This window comes from Gracilinanus agilis, chromosome 1, assembly GCF_016433145.1.
Source record: "Gracilinanus agilis isolate LMUSP501 chromosome 1, AgileGrace, whole genome shotgun sequence".
Classification (NCBI taxonomy): Eukaryota; Metazoa; Chordata; class Mammalia; order Didelphimorphia; family Didelphidae; genus Gracilinanus; species Gracilinanus agilis.
The window spans coordinates 152,979,033-153,002,968 of NC_058130.1; the positions used below are offsets into that span (position 1 = coordinate 152,979,033).

A 23,936-nucleotide genomic window follows, 5' to 3' on the forward strand; every position below is an offset into this window, starting at 1 on the left:
GAAAACCCCAAATGAGGTCATGAAGAGTCTGACATGACTGAAATGACTAAACAACAAGATGCTAAGAGTGGTTTTTATAGTTTAAAAACAAATTGTTGTATTTTAAAATGTAGAAACCATCCTGAGTTTTCTGTTCTACAAAAACAGGTGAGAAGGGTTGGTTTTGGCCCCTAGGCCTGCAGTTTGTTTACTCCTGATCCATATCACACACTAATTATTTCCTACCAAGGTTATCAGAGCTGAATAGATATATGTCTATTTTTATTTATTTTTTATTTTTTTTAAACCCTTAACTTCCGTGTATTGGCTCCTAGGTGGAAGAGTGGTAAGGGCGGGCAATGGGGGTCAAGTGACTTGCCCAGGGTCACACAGCTAGGAAGTGTCTGAGGCTGGATTTGAACCTAGGACCTCCCATCTCTAGGCCTGACTCTCAATCTACCGAGCTACCCAGCTGCCCGATATATAACAGTCTAATTATTAACTTCATCAAAATAGAAATGAACCTCGTTTGGCCTAGATTATTCTGAGGGAACTCATAGAGATTCCTTTTTGGGTCACTTTATTTTTTTTTTAAATCCTCACAAAATATTTATTTATTAATCTGTCCTAGAAGTTTGCGAGGCAACATCCATATCAAAGTTACTAGCCAATAGTTTATGAACTATATCTCATTCTCCTTTTAGAAAACTGAGGCAAATTTTGTCCGTAGCTATTCTTTACCACATTTTCCACATTATGTGATTTCTTTTTTTTTAAAAATTTTTTTTTTTATTTTAAACCCTTAACTTCTGTGTATTGACTTATAGGTGGAAGAGTGGTAAGGGTAGGCAATGGGGGTCAAGTGACTTGCCCAGGGTCACACAGCTGGGAAGTGTCTGAGGCGGGATTTGAACCTAGGACCTCCCGTCTCTAGGCCTGGCTCTCAATCCACTGAGCTACCCAGCTGCCCCTACGTGATTTCTTACAGATAATCACCAGTGACTCTGAGGTTATATCTGCAAGTTTTTTCAGTGCCCTGCAATGTCATTCATCTGCATTTAGAGACTTGAATTCATTTAAAGCAGCTAAATAGTCTCTTAATATTTTCTTATGTGTCTTGGACTTTAATTCTCAGAGAAAGAAGATTTCTTTATTGTTTATAATTTGAAGATGCTTATACTTGCTGAAGACAAAAACACAAAAGAACTTTTCTTTTTCTCTGTTACCTATTACTTACTCTATTTGTTGGGCACCTTTCCTTTCTTTGGAACCCTCTTTTCCTAACACCTCTCCAGCCTCTGCCCTTTCCCCCTCCCTTTAAACAAGCCTTAGTTCATTCATTCTAGGCTTTAGCCTTTATTACAGGATATAGTCCCTGTTGTTTTAACTATTTCAACACAATAATATCTTAAATTAAAGAATTGGAAAGTACCTCAAAGATTACCTAGTCGAATCCCTATCTGTATCACCTCATGTTCTCTTGCCATTTCTGTGCTTGTCTTGGGTTTTAATTACATGGTACTTTGACTCCCTCTTTTTAAATCTGTAAAATGGGACTTTCTTCATTTGTAGTGACTATCTCATAGAGTTGTTGTGAGGCTCAAAGGAGCTAATATAGGGTGTTCCAAAAGTCTTAGAGCAGATTTAAATTATTATTATTAATTTATAAAGCATTTTATAATCCTCAAAGCACTATGATTAATAAATGTCTTCTGATATAGCTATTATTATTATTGCTGTAGTTAATATGTATAAAATAGATTAAGTACATTGCAAATCTCTAAACACTATATAGACATTGTTAATAGCCTTTGGATATATAACAGTGCTACATAGATAATAATGCATATAAAAGACAATGTATAGAAAACACTTTGCAAATCTTCAAATCCAAAGCCCTAAAATATTATAAAATACATATATATATATATTGTACAGTTAATTATATATGTTAAAGATGTATGTAAAGTACTTTGCAAACCTTAAAACACTATATAAAACATTATTATTAGTCTTAACACATTATTATTACATAGTTAAGAATGTACGTAAAAGATAATGTCTGTAAAGCACTTTGCAAACTGTTAAAAATATAAGGTAAAAGCTGTTGTTATTTTAGTTAATTATTAGTTCAAATTCAAAGACTGTAATGCTTACTGGGAATCCTGGCAGGCCAGGCTTGCCCTCTGGTCCCTGTAAAAAAAACACATCAAAAGAAATATATGATAGGATTTTCTAGGATAAGCCGTAAAGCCATTCTTGTTCTATTCATACACTTGATTATATGTTTTTAAAAACTATTATATTATTAGGATGCTTAGAGTTGAAAATAGGAATCTTGCTCATAGAAACAAAAAAAAAAGTTTGGGAAAAGAGGTGTGACCTAAGTGCAGAGGACAATCCAATTATACAGAAGATATATAGACTATTTTTAGTGAGTCCTAGCCACGACCCAAAGTAGCAGAAAAATGAGACCTTAAGAATGGGTTTCCCTGGTAATAAGAACTTAGGGGTAAGGAGTGCATGAGGATGTGGGGGTCACACGAGATCACAGAGGCCCAGGGAGGAAACACATTGTTAGAAATTGGCATCCTTAAGTCAACCTCAAGCATAAGCGCCTCTGACAATAAGTTCAATATTAACACTGACTAAAGAGTACAATATCCTTTGGGATACAAACTGGTATTAAAGTAGGTAAGAGATTGAAATTGTTCTAATAATCACGGATGACACTGGGGAGAGTTCACTTTCTACATGAAAATGAATATCATTCTAACTTAGCTAAGAAAATGGTCATGATATGAGAGAAAGTATGAATAAATAAGTTTAATTTACCGGGAACATAGCCATGGTGATTCAGATCTGATTGCTCACTGCCAAATACTCAAAGCTGTTTCTCAAATTACTTTGGGGATGCTTTATGACACTGAGTAAAAATTGTCATATATGAATAATATTCAGTTCTTCATCTCTTTTTTCTGTAACTACTACGTATTGAACTACATAGTATTTATTCTCTGCTTATACATATACTTGTTTCCAATTATAACGTGAGTTCTTAGCTGTGGGCTTTCTGAGAGAAATCATGGAGATTGTTAAAAATAAGCACCTAATCAAAGGTGGTTTTAAAAAGGGGGGAGAGACAAGAAGGAAGAGGTTGATCTATTTTTTTGTAGAAATATTGGTATATTGTCAATATTAGCATTACTGTCAAGACACTAGTCACAAAGACTCAAGCAAGGAAAATTTTCTCTGATGATCTCCAGGTAATGAGACTTGGTGATTAGCAGAATAAGACTGCCTTCTGTAAGTTCAAGTTGATTACTGAAGATATTTAGAAGTAAAAAAAAATGAATAACTTTCATGGAAAAGATATTACTGTGGACAAGATGTACTCTATTATCAAAAAATGGCAGACCATGACGGAAACACATGTCGAGGTCAGTACTGCCAGTGATGACTTGCTCCACATCTTTTGAGCTAATTTTAGCAAGGAGGAAAACAACCAGATCCATATGATTTCTTTTGCCCAGTACTAACAGATCTATCAAATTTATAAGAGAATGATTTGGGACGTGCAACAAATATTTAAGAAATCATCACTAAACTAATTTGAGATAACATTGAAAAAGTCAAAGATAAAATTTGTCAGATAATTTACCTTTTCAGTGATATAATGTATTCATTTGAAAAGAAGCCCAAATTTGATTTGGAAAAACTAATGAAATTTCATGGGGAAAGTCATGGCTCTAAAAAAACCTTCTGGAGATGAAGTAGGCAGGAAAGCTAATGAGTATAAATACCCAATTCAAGAATCTGTCTAAAATAACTTCTAAAGGTCAAAAAATAAAAATTATTTTAAAATTATTATAAAAATTTATGTCAGAACAGCAACAACAAAAGAATGTCAGTTTCTCAAGGACAGGGATTGTTCCATTCTTTGTATTTGTGTCCCCAGTGCTTACAACAGTGCTTGGAATATAGTAAGTACTTATTAAATGCTAGCAGATTGATTACATTCCAAGAGGCATGACTTATAACAATAAAGAGTGTGGCTGTTGCCACTGTCAGAAATCTCCATCATGTGTTAAGGAGAGAAGAGGCTATTCTCTGAAGTGGTCTTTTCCATTGCTTTTTATTCTCCTATATTCTAAATAAATGTAACTTGCTTCTTTTTTCATTTCCTGCTGAAAAATTCAGCCAATCTTCCAGTCATTCAGCAAGCACTTACTAAGTACATACTATTTATTAGACACTACAAAGGAAAAGTGAAATAAAACCTGCCCTCAAAGAACTTACTGGTCTCTCTCATTTTAAAATTTGCTGTGTAACAGATACTCTATACCTTTTTGATGATAGGGATATTTTCATACTATCAGATAAGGACATTAATAACATTCAGAATAATTGGATTTTGAATAGGAATTTGGAACTGTCATTTAAAACAATAAAGCTACTTTTACATTCTTTTTTCATATTTAGGTTTGTCTCATTTTTATTTTAGATGATACCTTGAAGGTATCAAGGATTTCATACAAACGAATCTACTGTTACACTAGCTTAAATAGCCTCTCCCACAGACATGATGAATATGTTATTATATTTTAAGAGGGATCTTTGAAGAATGTGATAAGACTGACAGTTTAGATGCTGTTTTAGGGTCTGATAACTGTGATAGGTGGGGAGAGACTGGATGAGACACAGAGATAAGAAGCTAAGAGAATTTCTTTCCCGAGAGACTGAGTTAATGTTCAAGGAGAAAAAGTCTGAAGAGGAATTTCCTCAGAACAGTGAGTTTCCCTCTTATCTGGCAAAGAAATATCATGAGGAGAATTCTTGAGTGATTTTGCCTATTATCCTGAGAAAGCTGAACAACTGGACTATGTTTCCAGTATTTAAAATTCAGCAGTAGCAGTACTGTTTAAAGGTGACTCTTTCTCACAGATGATAGATTACCATGATGTTTATTATAAACCTAGAAAATTAGATAATCTAATAAATATATTTATACACACATATACATGCATATGCATACATACATATGAAAGCTTATGGGAAAAGAGATTTCTTCATTTTATTTGATAAATAATATCTTTAAAACTGGAATGTGGGCTGAGTAAGTAATTATTTTGTGATTTTTGTAACTTATGAGGAAATATGCTCCTTGATTACCTTAGAATCCAGGTTAAGAATGGATAAGTTAACAAGCCAGCTATTAAGGAGAGAGTTAATGACTGTAGGTCATATATGGGTTATCAGTCTTAAAAATTCTGTTACATTTGAGTGTCATAGCTTTTAAACCATAGTACAGCATATTGTGCATGAGCATCTAAACAGGAATTCTGAATTTATTTCTTTATACTTACCGGTGGGCCAGTTAGTTCAGGAAGTTCAGTAATATTCTCGATTCCATCAGTGCCATTGAAAATTGACTAAGAAAGAAAAATGAAATGGATAAGAATATGGTATATTTCCCTGTTTTTGTTAATAAGAATAATGAATAATGTTTATATTGGGCTTTATGGCTAGTAAAGCCCTTTATATCTATTCTTTCATTATCTCATCTCATAAATAATACTGAAGTGTGAGGTATATACTATTATTATCCACATTTTACAGATGAGAAAACTGGGGCCAAGCCAAATTAAGCTATATCTTATTCAGGATCCTAGAGCTAATGAGTGCCCAAAGCAACATTCAAATGAAGTAAGGTCTTTCTGTCTCCAAGTCTGGAATGCTAGCCAGGGTGCTTCCTAGCTACCTCTCTCTGTTTTGTTTGTGACATTATTTTAATTAAATTCAATTTTATAAAAAAATACGGACTTTCAATAATATATTATCAATCATTGCTAATTCATTGATTCTTTTAAACAACTAAAGTTACTTAACATTTTTCATAACATTTTCATAAATTTCTTCTCACCAATTTTTAATTCATCATTATTTAATTACATATGTCTTGATTAGTGTAAACAATAAATCTATGAAGTGGTCTCATTATTTGAATTCTTACTATTTGAAATTATAATTGTACGTAAAATACATTCGTTGTTCTGGCCCAATGGAAATATGCAGTGAAAAAAATTTTAAAATAAGTTATTTGTTTGATAATGTTATAGTGAAGGATATGAAAACAATTTCTGATTTAAGTTCATTACAAGATAATACCGCATTTATAGAAAATAGTATTTTTAGTTTAAAAAATTATGGAATATCATATCAAAGGATAAACCTACACTGACAATAAGATGAAACCATCATTACTGTCACTGAAAATACTTTAACAGCATAGGCTGAACTGTCTTGTCTTTTTAAAAATCTTTGCATTTACCAGTAAGTAGAGAAGCTTCATCAACATATTGGCAAATTTACATTCTCACATTCTCATACAATGAACCAAGTGTAGTTGGATGACCTGTGGTATTATCTAAGATCAGCAATGCTTTAAACTTGATATTGTTGTCCTTGCAATATATTTCAATAGCTGGGCCAAAATTACCAGAAGACTAGTCTTCAAAAACAGTTTTAGTCACCCATGGATTCTTATTTGACCCCCTAAAATTGGAAGTAATTATGGTCTCACAGTACAAGGATTTTCAAGAATGAAAAACAAGCAGTGTTTTTTAAATTAAAAAATGCCTTTCTGCATTATCCCCTAGTAAAAATATTAGGTGATACTAGACACTGCATTATTATTTTACCAATTACATGTAATAACAAGTTTCCACATAAATTTTCTGAAGTTATATGATCTGAGTTATCTCCCTCCCTTCTTCCCTATCCCTCCTGGAGCTGGCAAGTAATTTAATCTGGGTTATACACATTTTATCACACAAAACATATTTCCATATTGCTTATTTTTGTAAGTGTCTAATCTTATAAAACCAAAACCCTAAAACGTAAACCCAAATAAACAACTGAAAAAATGCATGCTTTCATCTGCATTTGGACTTCAGCAGTTCTTTCTCTGAAGGTGGATAGCATTCTTTTCCATAAGCCCCTCAGAATTGTCCTGGATCATCCTGTTGTTGATAGTAGCTAAGACTTAGATACTAAATTTACTTTGTTTGTTTGTTTTTTCTTTTCTGGAAATACAAATTATGGGAAGCATATTTTTCCAGAATAAGCCGGTTTCACCTCCATTAAAAGTTTATTAATCATTTTTTATTGCTTTCTTTATAACTTCAAGAAATGTAGTTGTCATTTCACCCATCTACAATAGTGATCTCTCTAATAATATTGTATTAATCTCAACCTAGCAGTATTTCTTAAATTTCTCCCAAGATGACTCCATTTTTACTCCTTTAATCTTCATTGATATCTCAAAAATTGATCTATCTTAATGTCACTTGATTCTGAAACAACCAATTCTCTCCTATTCATCCATATTATTCATTCCCTTATTCAACAGACATTTATGAATGATGAATTATATGCAAGTCACTGCAATGGGCATAGATCTCCTTGCCTTATTTCTGCATTCTAAGAAATTTGGGAGTTTGTGGGTTCATATCTAAGAGAATTGTTCTCATAAGAGAACTTAAGTTATGATGAACCAAGGAGATTACCCCAAGTCAATGCTGTGTGGGCCCTTGGACCTAGTAGATTAGCAATGACAGTATTGGAAGAGAAGGTGGTTAATTTGTCACTTCAGTAGACCAGAGAATCAGATTCATGGTGTAATTCCCATTGCTACCTATAGCAAGCAAAAAAACAAACAGATGGATCTTTCTTTCTTCACTTCTATAATAGCCTTTCAACTATCTCTGATGTACCCATCATCAATTTATTTATTTCAAAAACTTCTGCCTTCTGTCTTAGAATTGATACAAGTATTGGCTCCAAGGTAGAATAGCAGTAAGGGCTAGGCAATTGGGGAAGTGACTTGCTGAGGCTCCCACAGCTAGGAAGTATTTGGTAGTTTTGTTTTTGTTTATTTTATTTGTTTTTTGAGCTAGGAAGTAAGTATTTAAGGCTAGATTTGAACCCAAGTCCTTCCAACTCCAAGCCTGGTACTCTATCTGCTGAGCCACCTAGCTATCCTTAATTTCTTTATTTTTATATCTCCTTCCTTTACTTCTTTTCTAAGACTACCTTTTTGAATATTCATCTTAATTTCATTTTTTCCTGGATAAAAATGTTCTATGATTGCCCTGGACCCTATATCTTCTCTATATGACTCTGGAATCCATCACTTCCTAGTGATAGTTTTGGTTTGCCTTGACAGGTGGTATAAGGACAGCTGGCACTGAAGTTCAGCATTTGATTCAATTCAACAATTCAATTTAACAAACGTTAAGTAAAAAGTTACAATGTGAAGGACACTGCTGATATTGCATGCTAAAGATGTCAAAAAGTTCCTTTCTTTTCTTTTTGTTATATTGAAAGGAAGAGGAACATCTAATGTAGGAGTTCTTAGCTTTTTTGTGTCATGGATCCTCTTGAGGGTCGGTGGAAGACTATGTACCCCTTCTCAGAATTATGTTTTTAAGTGCATAAAATAAAATACATACTATTCACAAAGGAAAACAAACATTAGTGAAAATAAAGATGTTATTTTCCCCATCTAAATTCATAGATCCTTCCCTTCTCCCAAATCTATCTACATAACTGTAGACTCCAGGTTAAGAACTCCTGAGAGAAGAAAGGAAGATGAAAATGGAGGGAAGGCAGAAATAGGTTTTTCTTTTTCTTGGTCACTCTGAGTGGTGGAAGTGCTAATCAGGGAGTATTGAATTTTATTAAAGAAGTGATAAGAGCATTATGGTACAGTGAAGGACACTTTACAGTGTCATCTGTAAAATTCCTTTTGGTTCCCACACTCTTTCCTTTATTATTCTCACTTTCTGCTACTTCTCACCCAAACTGTCACAGCCTCTAGACTATTATTCTTTCTCTGTAGCTTAGCTTCTCCCTTCTCTCAAGTGTTTTTCAAGTCCCATCACAGAATCTAACTAGCCAGAATATCCAGAGTTCAAGACAGGAATAGACGGCCTACGTTGAATTTGGTTTTTCTTTTTTTTTTTTTTCAACTCTGTTCCTGCTCCCGATCCTCCCAAAAAGAATTAAAGGAAGTGGGAAAGAGAGAAAATACATACTTATTAATTTTTTTAAAAAATTAATTTTAAAGAATAGCAAAAAGATATTGAATGACAGATGACTTTAGAATCTCTTCTTGCCAAAGATAGAAAGTTCATGCCCAATGAATAGCTAGCTAATCAATGAAGGAATGAAACAAACTTTTAAACCTTAGCTTACTTCTATATATATTCAAATGAAAGAAAATATCCTGTGAAGAGTCTGAGATACTCACACTGGTCACAGCAACAGTCCTTCCTGGTGGTCCTGGTGGTCCTGGAGGTCCTATTAAACCTTCTCCATCATTCCCCCTTTCACCCTGGTTCCCAAAAGAATGTCAGAGAAAATAGTCATTGAATTTACATTTTCATGATATCCAGAATTAAATCTAACTACTCTGCGATTCGTAAATTTACCTTCGGCCCTTGTTCTCCTTTTTCTCCTTTGGAACCCTGTAGAAAATAAAAAAAATAAATTTATTGAAAGTGTCTCTGAGACCTATTATTCTCTCTTCCTATATCCCTCTATTTCAGACCTTCACTACCTTTCTTCTGAACTACTGGAATGTCATTCTAACATCTAACATGAATTCTCTTTACAATTCATGCTACCTACACCTGCCAAAATAATTTCCCTAATTCATGGGTTTGACCAGGTCCCTTCATTGCTCAAAAATCTTTAACAATTTCCCATTGCCTATAGGATAAATACAAACTCCTTAAGCTTGATGATTAAGGTTTTCCCAATCTGGAAGTAGTCTACTTTTCCAGGTATATTTCATGCCTTTGCCCTTTAAGTAGTCTACACTCCAGTCAAACTAGTTGTCTGCTGATCTTGTCCTCCCCTTTTCTACCTCAAAAGGACAATTTGTGTGACCTCTTTCAGACTAGAAGTAATCAAGCAATACTGGATGACCACTTTTCCTAGATTTTGCTAAAAGGGCTGCTACTTTAAGTGGAAATTTAAACTAGATAGTCTTTTCAAATTTAAATATTTTCTGATTCCAAATCTATAATCGAACCTATTATCTTTCCTCCCAAACTAGGTCCCCTCCACCCTAAGGTGTGCCACAGCTGGCAACAGTCAATTATTAAATTTTCACTGTGAGCATTTATACCTGAGAAGCCCAGATATGGGCTTGATTTATTGATTGGTTGACTGTCTAGACTTAAGAAAGTGAAAGAGAAAATGTAAATGAAACTTAAACTCAAAAGTATTTCTTTCACACACACATACTTTTTTCTCCCCAGAAAGCTGGTTGTTAAATATCATCAAAGCATACCATGTCTCCACTTTTCTCATTTCCATCAGTGGCTATACCATTCTCGAAAATCTGAACTCAAAACTTCAAAATCATTTTTAATTCTTGCTTATCCTGTTGATTTTTTGCTTTTGTTTTTGTCTTTCTTCTTATTGCCAGAACTAAACACTGTCTTGCACACAGTTGGTGCTTAAAAATGCTTACTAACTTGACTTGTAATGTTTCTTACTTTCTATTCCTAGTTATCACCCCAATTATCATAGGCCCTCGCAGCCTTATGCCTTAATTATTGCAATATTCTCCCAGCTAGTCTCTCTTCCCAGTCCCTTTCTTCTTTAATCTATATAAACATTGACCTAGATAAATTTTTCCTTAAAAATAATTTCATAAAGTCTATCCCTTATTAATAAAAAGTCTAAAAGTTTTCTATTGCCTTTGAATCAAAATATGAGATTTTTTAAAAATTCATTCGATTTCACCTTGTTAATCTTATCTCTTTGTTGTCCTATAAAGATCTTTTAGAAATTATATATTCAAGGCTATCCACATGATAGCCTCACTCTATCACTCAATAGTTCCCAACATTCACATTCACCTTCAGCTAACTGTTTATTCTCCATCCCACAGATATGCCATTCTCACCTCTGACTCTTTGTTCGTGGAATTCTCTTTGTATCTCCCTTTTTTATCTGCCTTATTTCCACCCCATCTTCCAACTTCAGTTTCCAGTTCTAGTTTGTTTCATGGAGTTTCCTCTAACTACTCCATCCCACAGTGATTTTTGAACTTGAATAATACAATTTCTATAAATCATTTTTCAGATGATACAGAGATAGGAGGAATAGCTCATATATTTGATGAAACAATTAATAATGGTGGCAATATACACTTTATAGTGCCTTAATATTTATAAAGTTCTGGAAATAACCAACAGGAATAAAAGCAATAAGAGATGAACAGAAAAAAATCATAAATTGTAGTTGTAAGATAGGGGAGACTACTTAATAGTAGTTCTTTTTGGTGGAGGGGAGAGAGGTGGAACATTAGGGATGTGACAAACTCTGCTTTTTTTCTAGTTTGATTCTTCTAGTCTTAGATATACGGCTTGTGCCTAAAATCTGTGATACTCATGCACCAGCCTAGGCTTCAATTTCCAGACACTGGATCATTTCAAACGCTGCCTCTTAATCTCTCTTGCCTCAGACAATAGATTCCATTGGCATCCTGCTTTCCTATTAAAACATCAGACAGTTAGCTAACTGTACATTGTTGGATAGCTTTAATTGTTATAAATGTCTTCCACATTTTTTTGTTGGACTTGTGATTTTATCAGTGTAAGAATTTACTAATCTACCAAAAGAGATTACAGTGTCCCTTCTCTTCAACTCATGACCCCACATTCTGAGGCATGGAGAGGTTAAGGAACTTGCCATAGGGTCACACAGCTTACATTCAGAGGAGGACTTGAATTTAGGTCTTGTTGACCCCCTAGGCCAGCTCTTTTTCAGGTAGACCAACTTCCTTTCTCCTTCTTTTATTAGAATGAAATTTATAACTTCTTTAAATATTTGAAATCAAGGAATATATTGTTCTAAAGCCTCTTTTATCAGCCTAAACAGTATCTAAAACCTCAGAGTTCAAAACTTGGTCAGGTTTAACAAACTAAACAGGGTAAGGGTTTTTTGTTTCACTTTGTTTTGTTTAGTTAGATTTTATCTACTTTATTTTCTTTAATTTTTTCTTTCTTTTATTTTCTCTTATCTTCTTTTTTCTTTTCTTTTCAATTCTTACCTTCCATCTCAGAATCAATATTATGTATTGGTTCCAAGGCAAAAGAGCAATAAGAGCTGGGCAATAGGGGTTTAGTGACTTGTCTCTAGGTCTGGCTCTCAATATACTGAGCCACCCAGCCGCTCCCTAATATTTTCTTTAATAAGACATTACGGCACACAACTGAGCCTCCAGTGTGTAAGTTAACAGGGTAAGGTATAATCATATGAAAGAGTGGAAACAAATTTGTTATTTACTAGGTAATGTTGGGGCACTGTTCCTTGGGAAAATTGATCTGTGAAGAATTTTCCTATACTACAAATGCCTAGAATGACTACTCTAAAGGAAAATTTCCTAAGGTAAGGTAAGGAGGGAGTTAGTCAAAATGACCGGCAAAGAGCCTTGAATTTTTTGCTGACATTTTAAGGGAATGGCTGGTCCCTTACCCTATGGATGAATGGCTGGTCTACTGAATTTTCTGGGAGTGATTAATTGTTTATAAACTCTTCCAGTTACAAAAACAGGCTTGGCCACTTAACTGTAGCTTTATCTCAGCTGAATCAGATTAGAGATGACAGTTGCAATTAGGTTCTTAGCTCATAAGCCTTATCTGACTTCTTAGATCATTACTTCTGTAGGACATGAAATGAGGAAATCCAGATAAGAAAGAAGAAAAAAAAAACCTGTCTCTTTCAGAACTCAGGAAAATGGTCAAATCTGGGCTCTAGAGCATCTGATCTGAGGGACATCAATCCAGGTCACTTCTCCAGGGACAGTTGAAATAAGCACTTAAATTCTACCAGCTCATGTCTGCTTTTCAGGAGACAGCTACACCATAGATACTTTCTTAAGCATCCCAGACTATGAGCTTGGGAGCTCTTTCTGGAACTAAAGGGTCAGATCAAATAACAGGATTGTTAATTAACATTTATAAGCTGAGGATATTTATAAGCAGTTCCTTGTAGTTTCTTTCATAATTAGAAAATAGCTTGGCATGGTAGAGTTATCACAAGAGCAGTTGACCAATTGTGTGTATATATATATATATATATATATATATGTTTGTGTGTGTGTGTGTGTTTCTTGGTGGCCCACAGGCCATATGTACTGTTTACAATGTTTTCCCCCTGGGGGAAGAAGGGATGACAAGGGTCAATAAACTCTGCTTTGTAGTTTATCATGAAAATGTGCCTTCTCTGCTTTATGGGGGTTATAAATCCCTCCTGGCAGCTAACGGTGCCTATGTTCTTGTATTCTACACTGTTATTCTTCCTCCAGTTACACTTAATATCCCCAATAAAAGGACAATAATATTAAATATAAGAGTAAACTCAGGGAAAATGGAAACTAAAAACAGAAGCATATTGGTTTACTATGTAGGCTTTTCACCTTGAAAGGCACTTCATTTAATTTCTATGGACAGAGCTTTTTTTTTTTTTTTTTTTTTTTTTTTTTTTTATACAGTACATCTTGGGCAATCTATCCATCATTAATTAGATGGTCCACTTCATCTAGGACTTAAAAGTTCTCTGGGTTCTTATCCTGTAAATAATAATATGGTCTTTATAAGACAGCAGGAGACATTATGGAAATTACATAGATGGGAAAGTAGAGGCATAAAATAGGCAAGTTATTCGCAATAACTTGTGAACTATGGACAAAGCCAAGGCATCTCCCTTCCCTCCTTTTCCCTCTCTTCTTCCCAGTTTCCTGTCTTTAGCTCTCAAATACTATGCACAAATGTCTGATTTCTAAAGAAATTGGGTCACTTAGAATTCTGATTTAAAAAATAAATTTACATAGAGCTTGTTGGCTCAATCAGATATAGAGCCAGGCCTGGAGAGGGGAAGCCTTGGATTCAAATCTGACCTCAGACATTTCGTAGCTGTGCGACTCTCCAGCAAGTCACAACCCCAATTGCTTAACCCTTACCACTCTTCCAACTCGGAACCGATACTTAATATTGATTCTAAGACAGAAGGTAAGTGTTTAAAAAATAAACAAATAAACTTACACTTGGTGCTGTTGGTCCTGGAGTTTTGGGTTCACTCGACAAACTAATGCTTCCAGAGCCTTCTATATCCTAGAATAATAAGAAGTATGATATACAATCAAACAATGAAAACTTCTTGTTGACTATATCTACATTTTTTTTCAAAATTATCTTGGCTGGGACAAGTAAACAGGCAGCAGTTCTGGAGACCTGCCCTGGGTTGTGGAAGGCACGTGGCATAGTGGATAGGAAGCTGGTCTTAGAGCCAGCAAGACCTGAGTATAAATCCTCAACACATACTCATGAGATCCTGGCTAAGTTATTTAATCTTTCAATGCACGAGGGCAACTCTCTAAGACTGTAACAAGGAAGATGTGGCCCTATATTGACAGAGGGAATTTACTCATCTGGAAGTTTCTTATGCCAATGAAATCAAAGTTCTGGTTTCTATCCATATTTTTGTACCACTCCATCAAACCACTCATTAAAGAGTAAAACCTGGGATTTTGAAGTTTCAAGCTTAATAAGTGAGTCAGAAGTTTGTGGGATGGATACCTGACTGGGGGATATTGTTGAAAGATAAGGAAAGAAAGATTGTTGGAGTAGATTGTGGAGAGCCTTGAATGTTATGTTTAAAACATGTTCTTTATTTGGTTGGAGGTCAACTAAGAGTATAAGTAAGTCTGTGATTTTGAGGTTTCGAGCCTGAGTCAGAAGTTAGTGGGATAGATAGCTGGTTGGGAACATACAGTGGATAACTGAAAATGCGGAATCGAAGCTCAAGTAAGATATCAAAACTGGTTCTACAAATTCAGAAGTCATTTGCATAGGAGTAATAGTTAAAATGGTCATAATAACATATTTATATAGATTTTTGAGTTTGTCAGCTATCCTTGGCAATAACAAAGTCAACTATAATAGCTAGCCTTTATATCCTTCTTTGAGATTTGCAAAATGCTTTACAAGTGTTATCTAATCTCATCTTCAGAACAAAACTAAGAGGGAGATGCTATTATTAGCTCCATTTTGGGGGTGAGAAAACTGAGGCAGATAGGATAAGTGACTTGCCCATGGTCACAGAGCTAGTTTTAATTCAATTCTTTCTAACCCTGTGCTCTCCCCACTGTACCAGTGACTTGTCTTCTAAATGTTTTGAAGCCTGTGTGTGTTATTTGTCATCTTTGATATCATGTCAAAAGGACTAGAAAAAAGCTCTCACTAAGTCATCGAGTGCTTCTCCTATGGAGGATATTTGGGAAGATGTGGACAAAAATCACTTAGAATAAGTAGACATGGATGGGTTGTGGTATCCATCATAGAAGGGAGTTCTATATCAATGACTTCCAGTCTATTGAATATTGAATTTGTCTTTGGGATGTCTAAAAGATGAAAGTGTCAGTGTAACTGCTGACATAGGGATTGGATGGAGCTTTAGAGTAGGGAGTACTGAATTCTTTAGATGACGGATTGGAATGACCTTTTTCATTCCAAATGAATCAGTGGATCTAAACTTCACATCAGTAAGAAGAATCATAGGTCTCATTTTAATGTCCTCTTAGGTGGCACAATAGATAGAATATTGAATTTAGAGTCATGAAGATTGGAATTCAAATCTTTCTTCAGGCATTTAGTAGCTATGTGACCCTGGATAAGTCATTCAAATTCTCCTAGCCCAAGTTTCCTTATCTGTAATAATAATTGTACCTACTTCTGGGGTTGTTGTGAAGATCAAAAGAAAAAATATGTGTAAAGTCCTTTGAAAACCCTAAAGAGCTACATAAATGCTAACTGGTTTTTATTATTGATAAAAAAAACAATTAAACAAGTAATTCTTTGCTTAAATCTATAGTAAGTAGAAGTGGGGGGTTGGAACAATTTTTTCCAGCCTCTCCTTGCCTTCCACCTTCCAAATCTACTTCCTCTCCTTGGCAATTCAAGTGCTACATGAGTGATGCTTGTAGTCAAGGTTGATTAAGTGATATATATATATATATATATATATAGTATAATAATAACAGCTTGTAATAATATTCAATTCCATGTAATAGGCTTTTATTCGATTACATGTGAAGCACTATGCAAGATGCTGGGAGTATAAAGACAAAAATGAAATACAAAGTCTGTAAAGGAAATTAAGGCTTTACTTCTAGCATGCAAAATACTTTTCTTAAAACAATAACTAAGTGAGGCTGGTATATGAATACCATAGACCTCATTTTTTTAAACCCTTAACTTTCTGTCTTAGAACCAACACTGTGTATTGGTTCTAAGACAGCAGAGCAGTAAAGGCTAGGCAATGGGGGTTAAGTGACTTGCCCAGGGTCACACATCTAGGAAGTGTCTGAGGCCAGATTTGAACCTAGGACCTCCTGTCTCTAGGTCTGGCTTTCAATCCACTGAGCCACACAGCTGCCCCCTGTCCTCACTTTTAAGATGAAGAAACTGTGGTTTAGTGATTTGCTTAAGATCAAGGGAAATAAGTGTCTTAGTAGGGCTTGGACCCAGATTTTAAGTCCAGTGCTATCCCTTATTGCCTCAAGCTACCCTAAGAGAACAAGGTGCTTATACTTGTAAAGTGAATGAACACTAACTTCCTTGAAAGTAGTTTTTATTTCTTCAAATAAGCTGACTAATAAGGGCTTTGTTTTTGTGGTTGATTTTCTATTTCAACTTTAATCCTACTAGTGGCAGGGACAAAACCCCACAAATACAGTGTTCCTGAGAATTATTCTCTCTATATGTAACAGTAGCTAATTGGTAGCAGAAAGAGTTGACTGGAAGATTTTTAATCTGTATATTAAGAAAATCTGACCAAATGTGAATAGCAGGATGTGTGAAATTAGCTACACAAAAAAAGCAATGTTACTGGGGCCATTTAGCTCCATGTGAACACAGATCAATGGGGCAGAGCCCAAGCCTTCTTACAGGCAGATCATGCTATAATCCACAGAGCAGAATAGGGGTTAGATAAAGGGATAGCTCAGAGAGAGCATTGGAGCTAATATGGAGTTGGCTTCAGGCAATTGGCCAAATGGTATTATCGTTAGTAGATTTGGGGATATTATAGAATCTTGCATATGCTATATAATTAATAAATGCTTATTGAATTTGCTCATAAAGTATTAAGATGATCACAAAATGACTGAGAACTTTGCTACAAAGGATGCACCTATATTAAGAATAATACTTAAGGAAATTAATGTCTTACCTGAGCCAGTACCAGTATACCAGAAATGAGGAGAGTGAATAAAATCAATCTTGTTCATTACATTTAATAATTCCTTCATGCATATATAAACTTTTAATTTAAAAAACTACCTCAAATCCAAGTCCCATTCCACAGCTGGCTCCAGGGGGTCCAGGAGGACCAGGGAGGCCAGGGGGGCCAGGCTCCCCAACAACCCCATCTTTCCCTGGGGGGCCTGGTAATCCTCTTTTTCCAGAGTCACCCTGGAAAATGGAGATTGATTGCATTGAAAAGAGCTCAAAACAGTTGTTGAAACTATATAATATTTGTCTGGCTTAAAAAAATCATTCTTTGACAACTAAGTTGATAAATATATGATAGCTGTTTCCTTTACAGAACACCTTGACTGTTCTTACCATGTTTACTAGTAGAAAAACTTTTTCTTTAAAAACTCTTACCTTCCATCTTAGAATCAATACCATGTATTGGTTCCAAGAAAGAAGAGGATTCAGGGGTAGGCAATGTGGGTTAAGACATAGCTTGGAAGTGTCTGAGGCCAGATTTGTTTAAATAATTTTTTATTATATACTTAGTAACTACCACCACCACCAAAAAAACCAAATCAAATGCATAAAAAAATTATGTGCAAAACTCAAGCTCCACATTGTTCATATTTTGCTTAAAATATATAAATTATCTATGTATGCTAATATAAACATTTGCTTTTGAGTTCCTTTTGGATTTGTTTTACTTGGATTTTTTCCCCCTTGATTTTGTGGCTGTTATTTTTTTAATGCAATTGTATTTATCATTCTTATTCTCTTTCCTGCCTTTTTTCCCACCTCTTCATATATTTCCCTTGTTTTCTTTATATTTCCAATATCTGTCATTTCAATAGCACAATATAATCCATTACATATAAATACCACAGTATTTTCAGCCATTTCTCCCATTCAGTATATTTGTATTATATCATTATTTTGTCATAACATAGCTTCCATTATTTTCATACATACACAGCTTTTTACCTTCTCAATAATGACATTAGAGCCTAATTTTAGTAATGAGATCTCTAGGTCAATCAAGAATCATGAACAACTTTATAACTCTTGATGTATATTTCCATATGGTTTTCTAAAAAAAAACACAACACAGCTGTTCTAGCTCTTTCTCTATATTTCCATCAACATTTAATTTGATCACTTTAGCTTTTCTGGTTCTCAGTAACATATTATCAGGACCATATTTTGTTAGATTGTTCCTTAAACAGCAGAGGCAACCTGTTGCCAGGACCATATTCTTTCTGAAACAAGCCTTTCTAGGTTGTTCATATGCAGTAGAATCTTTGTTCCAGGGCCATAATCCCTTAGGGATGCAGCATTACCTCAATAGTATGATGAGTGTTGATGTAAGACTTTTGTAGAATATTTGTGCTCTCTAAGCCATTGTTGTCCCATCAGAAACTATGTTTAGATTATGTGTATGCTCAGGTTTAGTTGTCTCTAATGTCACACAGGTATATGGGGCTTTCTCAATATCTATTATATTTATCTTATTTAAGGTTCTATTCATCTCCTTAATGCCTTTCTTATTTATTTTTTGGTTGCATTTATCTAGTTCTGAGAGGGAAAAATTAATGTCTGCTACTATTATTATTTCGTTTTCTATTTCCATCTGCAACTTATTTCCTTTTTCCTTTAAAAATCTGAGTGCTATAACACTTGGTGCATATAGGTCTAATATTGGTACCATTTCACTATTCATAATTCCTCTCTCCCAACATAATACAATTACCCTGTTCATTATTTTCAATGATATCCATTTTAGCACCAATTCCATCAGAGATCATGACTGCTACCTTTGCCTTCTCTGGATCAGCTGAGGTGTATATTCTGCTCCAATCCCTCACATCCACTCTACGTTTGTCTCTCATTTTCACCGTATTTCTTGTAGACAACACATTGTCAGGCCCTGATTTTTTATCCTTTCTGACAGCCATTTTCTTCCCTTGGGAGAATTCATCCTATTAAACTCAATGTCATAGTTACTAATTGTGCATTTCCATCTACTCTGTTCCTTCTCACTATTTGTCCCTTTCTTTCTGCTGTATCCCTACTCAAATATCCAATTTCTTTTGACCAACTCCTCTCTTTTTCACAACTCTTTTCCCTTGAGGCTTACCTTTTATTTCTTATTCTATCTACCTTTCCCCAAGCCCCTTCCTGTGCCCTCCTGCTTTTTGATTCCCTTGTCCCCTCCCCGCCTTATTTCCCTACCTCTTGTTATACATTACCACCTAGGTATCTTTCCCTTTCCTCCCTTTTCTTATCTCCTTGTTCTTTTCTCTTCCCAGTCCCTCCCTTTTGCCATTACCCTTACCTCAAATTTCTCTGTTTGTTAAGAAAAAATTTACCCTTTTAATTGTGCATGTTGTTCTCTCTTTATCCAAGGTATAAGAGTTGGGTTCTAGTGCTCCCAGCCCTCTACCCTCTTGTCACCTCCTTCAAGGCAGTTCCTCTACTCATTCCTCCTCCATAGTTGATAGTCATTACACCCTGCATCCTAGCCTACTTTTACCATTTCGGCTCATTCCTTTACAATTCCTCAATTTTGAGTCTTTCATCTATATCCACCCCTTCAAAAAACTCAGGCAATGATCTTATTCTCAGGGGCCATAGATGACACTTTTCCATGCCAGAAACAAAGACTTTGATCTTTTGGGAAACTTATGATTAGCCTTTCATTACCTTTATATGTTTCTCATAGATCACATTTTCCCTCTGAGTTCTGGGGTTTTCTTCAGGAATATTTAAAATTCCTTTAGTTTATTAAATATGAATTGTTTCCCTTTTATAATTATGCTCATCTTTGCTGGGAATATTATTCTTGATTGTAGGCCCAGTTCTTTTTCTCTGCAAAATGCTGTGTTCCATGTTATGTGTTCTTTTAATGTTGAAGCTACTAACTCTAGTGTTATTCTGACTGTAGCTCCGTGGTATTACTTTTTTTTTCTTGTTGCTTGTAGTATTTTTTGCTTATCCTGGGGGCTACAAAATTTAGCATGATGTTTCTATTCATTTTCATCTTTGAGTCTCTTTGAGGTGGTGATTGAAGGATTCTTCCAATTTCTATTTTATACTCAGTTTCTAGCATTACTTGGCAGTTTTTCTTCATGATTTCTTGAATTATGATGTCTAAATTATTTTTTATTATAACTTTTCAGAAGACTATTCTTATATTATATTTCTTTGATCCATTTCCAGGTCAGTTTTTTCTATGATATGATATTTCTCTCTTCTATTACTTCATTTTTAAAAAATTTGCTTTATTATTTCTTGTTGTTTTAGGAAATCATTAGCTATCTTTTTTTTCTAAGTTTTCCTCCATCTTTCTCATTTGGTTTCTGAGGTCCTTTTTAAGCTCTTCTAAAAGCTCTTTTTGAGCTTGCAGCCATTTATTTTATTTCTATGCTGCTTTTGAAGTAGTTGTTTATTTACTTCACTGTCCTTTGAGTTTGAGCTAAGATCTTCTCTCTCCCCATACTAGCTTTCAATAGTTGGTTCTTTCTCCTTTGCTTACTCATTATTTATTTATTTATTTTAAGTTCATTTTTAAAATTTCAAAGGCCAGGCCAATCAACTTAATTATTGACTCTTTTCTGGAGACCCAGAGTTCCTATTGCATTGATATATGTTATCTCAGGTTTTAGGGTTTTTTTTTTGTGGGTGTTTTTTCCTTATGTCCAATTTAGTTATTGTGGTTTTTATAGTCCAGGGTCAGATGTACTACAGGTCCCTTGCTTAAATCCCTGGCTACAACTGACTTCAGGTGCTCCAGCCAGGGCTTGTGGGTAGTTCTGTTACTGCAACTACAAGCAGTCCCTCTGCCTCTCCCTGTGGCAAAAACCATGGGCTCCATTCTCCTGGCAGTGACCACAGCTGATGGGATCTCAATCCCTCAGAAGACACATTCACTTGTGTGTGATCCTTCTCTACTCATCTCCTACCACCATAGCCTATACAAAGAAGGTGTCCAATCCTCATTTTTTGAACCACCAAAGTCCCTTATTTGTTAGCAATGAGGCTTGAGTTCCTGCCCTTAGAACCTGATTCTCCAAGGAGCCACGCCTTCAATCCCTAGTCCTGGGCCAACAGAAGCCTACAGTAGACATAGTTGTTCTCTGGGCCCTCTGCCTACAGATTTAGATTCTAGTGGTGCCCTCTGGTATTCAGGTTCCCCAGGCTCAGCACACAAGGTAAGGTTGCTAATCCTGCCCTCCTAGTCTGCTTTGTGGATTCCTGCTGTTTGTTCTGTTCCTGCCTCTAGAGCCTACTGCAGTGGGTATGAGGCTGGGGAAATCAGAAACCTTTCTCCCTTAGTTGTTCTTAGCCGTTCAGCTTCACTTGGGACTCCGATCTGTTTCCACCACTTTTAGTATTGATTTTATAGGTTTATTTTTTATTGTTTGTGGAGTGTTTTAGGAGGTCAAGAAAGCTTCAGACCCAACTTTGATATCTTCCTTGAGGCCAGATTTGAACCCAGGAACTCTTGATTCCACTCTTGGCTGTAAATCTACTGAGTCATCTAGCTGTCCTCTAGATAAACTTTTTAACTAACTTGAATACATTTTTGGAAGAGGTGGTAAGGAAATTGTAGAAACATATTTGACAAGTCTTCCATGTATATTGTTTTACCATGATTTTTGTTTTCAACACTTGGGATGTTTTTCTATGCTATTCTACATGATTGGGTTGTGATTTGCATGGATAAGAGGAACTTCTGCACCAGTGAGATCACAGATTCATTTAAATAGTTGAGCACATTACCTTTTTAACATTCACACACGACACATACTCAATATCTTAAAAAAATATCAGAATGAGATTATAAAGATGCCCTTTTACCTTTTCACCAATGGAGCCATTAGGACCTTTTTCACCCTGAAAAATAAAAGGAATTCCAATTTTAAATTAATATTAATAAAAGAATGCATTGTTATGAATCTTTGAAGTTATATAACCAACTTTCCCAACAGTGAGAACTGCGCACTTTTACAATATCCCTGAAAAAGAGTCATCCAATTTTAGTTTCAACAATGGGCAGGGAGGGAAAGTGAACAATTATTTATTCATTTAAAACCCTTTCCTTCCATTTTAGAGAGGTAAGGACGAGGCAATGGGGCTAAGTGACTTGCCCAGGATCACACAACTAGGAAATGTTTTAGGCTAGATTTGAATTCAGGATCTCCCATCTCTAAGTCTGGCTTTAAATCCACTCCACCACCTACTACCCCCTAGAACAGTGATGGGCAAACTACAGCCTGCTCAGATGCAGCCCCCTGAAATGTTCTATCTGGCCCCAGGACATTATTCCTAATCTGACAAATACAATGTGTAGGATACAATACAATGAAACTTCTAAAGAGTTGCCTTAGAAACAGACTGACAGATGAGCATTTCCTTTCCTTTGGCCCCCTCTTTAAAAAGTTTGTCCATCACTGCCCTAGAACAATCATTTATTAAGCACCTACTGTATGCCAGGTACTATGTTAAAAACTATAAATTTTATCTCATCTGATCTTTATAATAGCCCTATGAGTAGGTACTATTACTATTTCCATTTTACAGTTGAAAAAACTGATACAGACAGAAGTTAAGAGATTTGTCCAAGATCATATAGCTAATTTGTATTTGAGGCAAGGTTTGAATTCAGGTCTTTCCAACATCATCATCAAGAAACACTGGAAGATTCAATGTAATCCATTCAGTTGGGTTAGAGTTGAGTGAAAAGAACACTGGATTTGGATATGGAGCATGATATAGAATGCTGGTCTTGATGTCAGGAAGATCTAAGTTCAAATACTGCCTCTTATATTCAATACTTTGTGATCATGGGCAAATCACAATGTCTTTGGGTTTCAGTTTCTTCATTTTAAAATGGGAAATACTCCATAATACATATTTCACAGGATTGTGGTGAGGCTTAGGTGAATTAATGTATGTAAAAAGACTTTTTTTCAAACTTTAAAGTGTATAGAAATGTCAGATAGTACTGTTCAAATTTCCCATAGCAAAATCTCTGAATTTAATAAAAAATTAAATTTATTTAAACATTTTATAACTTGTATAATACTTTCCTTAGGATAGCCTTGTAAAGTTGGTCAAGTACTATTTTCCCTATTATAAAGAAAAGAAAACTGAGACTTCTGAAGATTAAAAGACTTGTTCAAGGTCACATCTTGAAGAGTTTAGTCTACAGATTCTTTAAATTCACAGCTCTTTTGTATTCTCTTGCATTTGACAAACACTCTTCAGAAATCACTTAAGGCTAGCTACTTTTAAAATATCTAAGTACAAGGACGTAGATAGGACAATAGATTTAATGCTGAAAGAGAATAAGGGAATTTAGTGGCCATCTAATTTAATTTCCTGATTTCATAGAAAATTAGAGATGAAATGAGTTGCCTGGAGCAAGTTATGGTACCAGAAGAGAGAAGAGAGTTGGAGAAAGGGGAGACAGAGGGAAGAGGGGAAGGGAGAGGAGAAAGGAGAGGGAAAGTGGGAGGGAGGGTGGGAGACAGAGAGCGACAGAGAGAGAGAGAGAGAGAGAGAGAGAGAGAGAGAGAGAGAGAGACAGAGACAGAGAGAGAGAGAGAGAGAGAGAGAGAG

General features: G+C 35.2%; 1 protein-coding gene across 1 annotated transcript in view; it reads right to left on the reverse strand.

The window, feature by feature from the left end:
* The window catches only part of COL15A1 (collagen type XV alpha 1 chain), a 218,515-nt gene that overhangs the window by 78,892 nt on the left and 115,687 nt on the right, over positions 1-23,936 (reverse strand). Inside the window, exons 14-19 of the mRNA XM_044658323.1 lie at positions 22,173-22,208; positions 17,400-17,531; positions 14,103-14,171; positions 9,474-9,509; positions 9,293-9,376; positions 5,346-5,411 (exon numbers count right to left, since the gene is read on the reverse strand). Coding sequence (XP_044514258.1) covers positions 5,346-5,411; positions 9,293-9,376; positions 9,474-9,509; positions 14,103-14,171; positions 17,400-17,531; positions 22,173-22,208 — 423 coding nt within the window. The remainder of the gene's footprint in view (positions 1-5,345; positions 5,412-9,292; positions 9,377-9,473; positions 9,510-14,102; positions 14,172-17,399; positions 17,532-22,172; positions 22,209-23,936) is intronic.